Below are 7,607 nucleotides of genomic sequence, written 5' to 3'. Positions count from 1 at the left end.
GAACTGACCTTCCGGCGCCCAGGGCTGAGGGAGCCGAGCCTTGGGCCGACACCCAGACCCCCAGGTCCCCGCCCCCCTCAGCCGCTCCCTTCTCCAGCCCTTAGGGACTGCCCTGAGAGCCCTGGGTGGGGCAGCTTTGGGGTCTCCGGTGGCAGCTCTCCAGGCCCCCCCCTCCCCTCCCCTCCCCTCTGCCCGAGCTGGCATAGAGAAGGATGCTTAGGGGGCCTCTATTTTAAAATTTTTATTGTTTATGTTTATATATATATATAATTTTTTTTTCTTTTTGGGTCATACTTGGCGATGCACAGGGGTTACTCCTGGCTCTGCACTCAGGAATCACCCCTGGCAGTGTTCAGGGGACCAGATGGGATGCTGGGAATCAAACCCGGGTCGGCCGTGTGCAAGGCAAACGCCCTACCCGCTGTGCTATCACGCCAGCCCCTGTTTATATTTTTAATGAAAAATTTTTTAAATCTTAGTTTGAAAGTATCAGGGTGGTGAGCTGGGAATTCCCTGAGCCCACGGGCAGCTGCTGGCCAGGTGGTGGAATGAAGTTCAGGTGCAGATAGAGGCTCCGCCCTGGGGAGGGCCCATGGAGAAGCAGCCCTGGGCGGTGCTGCAGACACTACCTGGGTTGGCGGCATCTGTACCCTCGAGCCCGGGGTGGGGGCTGGGGCATAGCACAGCGGGAAGAGCACTTGCCTGGCACGTGGCCAGCCGGGGTTCCATCCCCAGCACCCTGTAAGGTCCCCCAGACCCCACCAGGAGTGGGCTCTGAGCACTGAGCCAGGAGTGGGCTCTGAGCACTGAGCCAGGAGTGGGCCCTGAGCACTGAGCCAGGAGTCAACCCTGAGCCCCACCAGGTGTAGCCCCCAACCAAGAAACAAACCTAGTTTTGTGCTCCCCTGCAGTGGCCCCGCCCTGGCCTCCTTCCTGGACGTGTGTGTTGCAGAGAGGAGGAGAGCGTGCAGGGGGAGTGGCTGGAGGGGCAAAGGCTCTGGGGCCAGGAGACTTCACTTCGGGGGCTCCGGTGTGGAGAGACGTGCCAGGCCGGTGCCCGTGGTGGGCCCGGGAGGAGCGCAGCAGACACGGGGTGGGGGCTGCGGGCAGCCTGAAGGGCAGGGTCTCGGGGCCCAGCGGCGTGGCCGGCCAGGGCGGGATCGGGAGGGCCAGGGACCTTCCGTCACGTGTGAGGCTCACGGGCTCTGACCTGTCCCTGCGTGACCCCACTCAATCCAGAAGGAGCTCGGGGCGGGGGTGGTCAGCGCGTGGCCCTGGCACTGCCGCTTACACTGTGCCTTGGGAGACTTACCCCCCCCCCGCGGCCCCGGCCCCCCATCTTGTGAACAGACGTGGGTGTGCAGTGGGGACTCTGGGGGCTTCCTGGCCTGGAGGGGGTCGTGCTGAGGCCCTGAGGCAGGCGATGGCTGTAAAGCAGTTAGGATAGTGCCCAGAGCACAGTAAACACTAAATAAAACCTCATTCTGTGGCCTCATCCCCACAGGAAGCCCCGGAGATCCGCACTCGCCCCCCCCACCAGCAAAGTGAGGCACAGTGGAGAAGTGGGGGGGAGGGCAGGGGCCAGGTCTCGGCGACCCCACGGCCCAGTGTCAGCTCTGCTGCCCCAGTGGGGGCAACAGCTTCCTGTTGGGGGTCCGCAGCCAGCCTCAGTGTCTGCCGGCCCGCAGCCATCACCCCCGGTCCTGCGCATCCTGATGGCGTATGGCCTTTCAGAGGCTTCCCCGTGTGGCTGCACCTCTGCTTTTCCTTTTTTATTTTTTTATTTTTGTTTTTATTTATTTTATTTTTCTTTTTGGATCACACCCGGCAATGCACAGGGGTCACTCCTGGCTCTGCACTCAGGAATTACTCCTGGTGGTGCTCAGGGGACCATATGGGATACTGGGAATCGAACCCAGGTCGGCCGCGTGCAAAGCAAACGCCCTACCCCTGTGCTATTGCTCCAGCCCCTCTGCTTTTCCCTTTTTAATTATTTTTTTAATTTAAATAAACAAAATTCGGCATCTAGACTGCGGCACTGGGTCGTGAAGTCCACAGGTGACAGGGCTGGTGGTCTGAGAGCCCGGTGAGGGGTCCCCCACACCTCCAGAGTCGCTGGGCTCCCATCAGGCTCTGGGCACCCTGGGGTGCTGGACACCAGCCCTCCAGCACGCCTGGCCATGGCTGTCCCGAGGATGTGCCAGGGCCCCCCCAGTGAGACAGGGCCCCCCCAAAGCTCTGAGCGAGGCCAGGGTCTGGCTGACCCCCGAGTGCCTCACCCTCCCCATCCAGCCCCTGCCCGTCCCTCCTCTCCCTGCCCGAAGGCTGCCATGAAGGTCTCCCGAGAAGGGGCGCAGACGCTCAGGGAAGGCGCCTGCTGGGGCCCCACCCGGCCCCTGTGCCCGGTGAATCCTGCTGACCGCCAGAGCCGGACCTAATTGGATTTAGCGCATTTCACAATGTTGCTGAACAAATTTCTGGATTAAGGGAGCAAATTAAAGCCACGTTTTTTTATTCGACAGCATCAAGACCTAAGACAGGCAGACGGGGAGGGGACCGATCTCCCGGTCTGGGAGGGCCCCAGGGCCCCCACCCCTGCCCCAGGGCCTTTAACAGGCCCTCTCAAGGGAGCCCGAGCCTGGGGTGGGATGCGGGCTGCCCCCCCCCCGTGCAGATGGCGCCTCTGTTTGCCCCTCAGGACAGCCCCCTCGCCTGAGCTTTGTGGATCGTTAAGCCCCAGGACGTCCCTAGAACCCGACCAACCTGCTTCCGAGTGGACAGCGCCCACCTCCTCGAACCCTTCCTTGGGCCAATACTTGCGTTGCTGATTTGGCAGCCCCCCCCCCCCCCCCCGGGCCTTTGGCTGACAGAACGGTGCAGTTTGCCTGCCCTACCTGTTACCTCATCTCTGCGCCGGGGACGCGCCTTCTGCTCCCCTCTCGGGCCTGCGGCGAGTATCTCGCCCCTCGTGAGTGCAATCAGCGCTGGGTGACTTAGGGACAGGGGAACCTTGCAGGACCGAGGAGGGTCTTGGCTGTAGAGGGGGGGAGCGGCCCGTGTGGTACTCTTGGGGGGGCACCCATGCCCCCCCGGCTAGCTTGGGTTAGAACCCTGGCTCCCCGCAGATGCTCGGTGCTCCTGCTCCGTGCCTCAGTTCCCCGCTCCAGAGCTGGGAAGAGCAGCCCTTGGCCCCGCCCTTGAGCGGGAGCCCAGGAAGCTGCCGTGGGCCTGGCTCACCTCCCCCTACTTCTGAGAAAGTGCCCCTCTCCGAGTGTGTCTGCTGTGCTGGCCGGAAGACATGAGTCGCCCGGCGGCCATGGTGTCCATGTCCCCTCTATCGGACCAGAGAGAAGAGAAGCCGGTCCCCTCCCAGCAGTCAGAGCCAAGGGAAAAGGACGTTTTCTGAATCAGCAGTAGCCAGGGGCTGGAGCGATAGCACAGCGGGGAGGGCGTTTGCCTTGCATGCGGCCGACCCGGGTTCAATTCCCAGCATCCCATAGGGTCCCCTGAGCACCGTCAGGGGTAATTCCTGAGTGCAGAGCCAGGAGTAACCCCTGAGCATCACCAGGTGTGACCCAAAAAGCAAAAAAAAAAAAAAAAAAGTGAATCAGCAGTAGCCAAAGACAAGGGCCAGAGGGGAGAAAGCCGTCCCTTAGAGCTGATTCCCAGCTTGCCTTGGCCTCAGCTGCTGACCTCTCCCTCCAGATGCCCAGAGGGAAGAGCAGGTGACGGGTCAGGACTTTCTCCCACTGGCCACCCGCCCTCAGCAGGAGCCAGCGCCTCTTTCCTCCTGCCCTCGCAGCCCCTTCGATCAGGGAGGGCGCAACGCTGCAGGCACTGTCCCTGGTGGGCCGGGGGCGGGGGGGGGGGGCTGTCCTATGGCCCTGTGCGGCCTCACAGCTCTGCTCAGAGACCACTAGCATCCACCGACATATTTCCCCCCTCCAGAGTCCAAGCCTCATTTTCTTTTATTTTCCCTATTCGTCTCCCCCTTCATATAAATATACATGACCGTATTGCACATAAGCTATCATATGAAATCTCTGGGTATTTATCTCCTGTAGACACGGAGTGTAACACCTGTCCACAGACACGTACAATAGGATTGTAACTTGGCATCCCCAGTGTGTGTCAGGCTAAAATTATTCAAAGGCCATCTGCCTGGTCTTTATTTCTTGGGTTTTAAAAATTTTTTTTTCTTTTTGGGTCACACCCGGCGATGCTCAGGGGTTACTCCTGGCTCATGCACTCAGGAATTACTCCCAGTGGTGCTCAGGGGACCCTATGGGATGCTGGGATTCAAACCCCGGTCGGCCGCGTGCAAGGCAAACACCCTACCTGCTATGCTATTGCTCCAGCCCTGGGGTTTAAAATTTTTTTTTTTTTTGCTTTTTGGACGGGGGTTACTCCTGGCTCTGCACTCAGGAATTACTCCTGGCGGAGCTCGGGGGACCCTATGGGATGCTGGGGATCGAACCCGGGTCAGCCGCGTGCAAGGCAAGCGTCCTACCTCTGTGCTATGGCTCCAGCCCCCCTGGCCTTTATTTCTGAGGCCCTTCTGCTGGCTGCCCCAGAACCCTTTCCAGTCCTCCTAGAAGAGATACGCATGCTTTGGGGTGTGTGACCCCAGGCACGGCCGAGGAAACAGGAGCACGTCATCGTGCCCACCAGCACCCCCTGTAGGGCACTTGCTGAGGTGCGGGCGGAAGCCGCTGACGGAGCCAGGCTCCTCCCCCAGAAGCCCGTTGGCCCCTGGTGGCTGGCGGTTCTCTCTTCCCGCAAGTGCACTGCTGGGGGCTCCTGGTGTCCGGCGGCCTCTGAGATTACATAAACGGGACCCTCGGGACTTCCCAGAAACGGCGTTGGCCCTAATGAATGCTTTCTGCGCGGGACTCCATTAAAACATGGCAGAGGGCGGGGGGGGGGGGGAGAAAGAGCCGTCAGTGAGGTGGGCGGTTCCCGTAATGGGCGCTCTGGCTCGAGTGCTCTCCGGGGTGGGAGAGAGGGCCGGCCAGAGGCCTGCTTGGAATCAGAAGGCGGTCCCCAGAGGGAGGGGCTCCCGGGCCCAGGGTTGCCGAGCAGGGAGGGGGCTGTGGCGATGGCCCGTCTGTGAGCAGAGTGCGAGGACAGCAGCGAGGGGTCCAGCTGCAGCCTTCCCGGCACCCCCCCCCCACCGCTTCCCCTCCTGGTGGTCTCACGGCGCCTCCTCCAACACGGGCCGTATCTTATCTGCTGCCCCCCTTTACGCCTGGGCGTCTTTCATCTAACGACCCCCCACGTGGGCTCATTTCTTCCGGCCGCAGCATCTTCTCGAGGGACCCCACCCAGTCAGCAGGCCAGGGGCACCCGTGCCCCCCACCCCGCAGTGTACAGCCCCGTGCCCGCTGCGAGGCCAAGTGGCACGGGGGGGGGGGCTCGGGAGGGGCCGTCCACAGGCAAGAGAGCACCTGGGAAGCGCACGCAGGCCGTTCGCCCCACCCCTGCCCGCTGTCCTCACCTGCCCCGGCTGTCCCGAACGTGCTCCCCGCCAGAGGCCCCCACAGCACCTAGTGCCCCAGCTCTTTATTCCAGGGTCCGCCTCGCCGCGCCCCCCGGGCCCCGCCCGGCCCCTCACGCGTGGTCCCCGAGGCTGGAGCAGAGGGGCTCGGGGGGCTCCCCCAGCAGGGCGTCCAGCCAGCCCTCCAGCTCCCGCACCAGCCGCTCCAGCTCCCGCACCTCCCCCTCCAGCTTCTCCAGGAACGCCTGCAGGTGGTCCTTCAGCCACCGCCGGAGGGCCTTCATGGGCTGCTCCCTGGGCTCGCTGGCCGGGTAGCTCAGTCCCTGCAAGGCGACCCCCGGGCTGCCAAGAGCTTTTCGTCAAGCCGGGCCACCGCCCCTGCCTGCCCCCCTCCCCCCAGCGTTGCCCTCCGCCCCCCCTGCCCCAAGTCCGATCACGTCTTGCCCTCCCGGCTAACTCCTAGGTAGCCGCCAACCACCGGCTTGCCGGAGCCGCCTCTGGGAAGCCCTCCCGGACTGCCCCACACGCCCTGGGTCAGTGCCTTCCCGGACGCGTTACCGGGGCGGCCGCAGAGCTCTGGGCGTAGTTACACCCTCGGATTCTCTCGGATGCCTCCCAGCTTCTTCCTGCAACACGCACAGGCCCCCCATAAGAGAGGCAGAGAGTGGCAGGGGGCCCCCGGCCTTCCTGGGCAGGCACCGGATCCAGACGACCCAGCCCAGAGGCTCTGCCGCCACCCCCCCTCCCCAGGGCGCTCACCCGTCATGCCCGTGCACAGGTACAGCACCAGGATCAGCAATGTCAGCAGGGTCTGCAGGGGGAAGCGGAGGAGGGCTGAGGGGTGGGGGGGCAGGCCAGCTCCCCCCTCGGGGCTGCAGCTCAGCAGTGCTCCAGGCCCTGTCTCCCGCCTTCCTACTCCTCTCGCTGTCGCCCGCTCCAATGCGGCTGATGTCAGGGATAGAGCAACTTGTGGCCTTCCATGGCCCCCCGCTACCCCCCTCCTCTTCCTCGCTTCACCGTGCCCCTTCCCTGTCTGCAGTGAGCTTTCATGCAGGCACCGGAGATGTCCCCATGGGTGTGCTCTGACCAGCGCATCTGTCCCTGGGGAGACCCTGGCACGAACCTAGGCCCGGGATTCTAGAAGGTTCCTTGTAACCCCACTCTTTACCCACCCCCCCCCCCATGGCCAGAGGGAAACACGAATCTGCCTTCGTCACCCCAGGACAGGGTTGGTGTGTTCTAGAATATCCTCAAGGGACAGGTGGACTCTTGGATTCATCTACTTTTGTTTTGTTTGGGGGCCACACTGGCGATGCTCAGGGGTCAGTCCTGGCCGGCTTGGGGGGCCCTGTGGGGTGCTGGGGTTTGTGGATGAGGTCAGGTCTTGAGAACATTTCAGTCATGGTGTGTGTGTGTGTGTGTGTGTGTGTGTGTGTGTGTGTGTGTGTGTGTGTTGGGTGTGTGTGTGTGGTTCCAGGCTGTGGACAGTAAGAGTTACTTGGCCCCTCTGAGCTTCGCACCCCAGCCCTGGGAACAAATGCTTCGAGACCCTGCAGAGGCGGGGAGACGAGCCCTCCGGGTCACCCTGTGCACCCGCTCACACGCCCGTTCCCTCAGTCTGCCCCTCCCGGGCAGCCTGCTGGAATCGGAGGGTCCCCACGCCAAGAGCTGAGCCCTCTCTGCTGGGTCCCCCGGGGTCTGGCCCGGGAGTCAGACCCCAAGCCTGGTCCTGGCCCCTGCCGGCCTCACCTGCTTCTTATCCTCACCGGGGCTGCTCCTCCGCTCCACCAGCTCGCCAGCCATGCGCCCCCTGCTGCCCGCCTGTGGGATCACCATGGTCTCGGGAGCACCTGCCCTGCTGAGGGCGGGCCGAGGGCTGTTCTGGCTTCCTGCTCACCAGGCGTCCCTCCAGCCCTGAGCTCTGATGTCACAGAGCTGGGGCCAGCAAGGCCCTCCTGCGGTCATCACCCCCATTGCTGCCTGCTCGTCCCCTCCCTCCCCATACACAGCAGAGTATAATGAAGGGGAAGGGACGCATCCAGAGATGATGTTCCTGGCTGGCCACCCCTCCCCAAGGGGACTAGGGCAAGTACCCAGCCTTCAGGCCTGA

The 7,607-nt window shown here is 63.1% G+C and overlaps 1 protein-coding gene across 1 annotated transcript; it reads right to left on the bottom strand.

The window, feature by feature from the left end:
• Positions 1-5,610: 5,610 nt before the first annotated feature.
• SMIM23 (small integral membrane protein 23) lies at positions 5,611-7,333 on the bottom strand. The gene is made up of 4 exons (XM_004611563.1): positions 7,247-7,333; positions 6,257-6,308; positions 6,056-6,123; positions 5,611-5,820 (listed from the first exon to the last, which is right to left on the bottom strand). The coding sequence occupies exons 1-4, from the start codon at positions 7,331-7,333 to the stop codon at positions 5,611-5,613; spliced, it is 417 nt and encodes a 138-aa protein (XP_004611620.1).
• Between the last annotated feature and the right edge of the window lie 274 nt (positions 7,334-7,607).

The sequence above is a fragment of the Sorex araneus genome, chromosome 2 (genome assembly GCF_027595985.1).
Source record: "Sorex araneus isolate mSorAra2 chromosome 2, mSorAra2.pri, whole genome shotgun sequence".
NCBI lineage: Eukaryota > Metazoa > Chordata > Mammalia > Eulipotyphla > Soricidae > Sorex > Sorex araneus.
Note: the sequence above shows the minus strand (reverse complement) of the source record. Positions and strands in the feature narration are given on the sequence as shown.

What these genes read in the sequence shown, in the direction of transcription:
- SMIM23 (XM_004611563.1), bottom strand. Translation starts at nt 7,333, where the DNA reads ATGGTGATCCCACAGGCGGGCAGCAGGGGGCGCATGGCTGGCGAGCTG. An exon ending in CCGGTGAGGATAAGAAGCAG is followed by an intron (nt 6,309 to 7,246) that starts GTGAGGCCGGCA and finishes TTCCCCCTGCAG; the next exon opens with ACCCTGCTGACATTGCTGAT. An exon ending in AGAGCTCTGCGGCCGCCCCG is followed by an intron (nt 5,821 to 6,055) that starts GTAACGCGTCCG and finishes GTCGCCTTGCAG; the next exon opens with GGACTGAGCTACCCGGCCAG.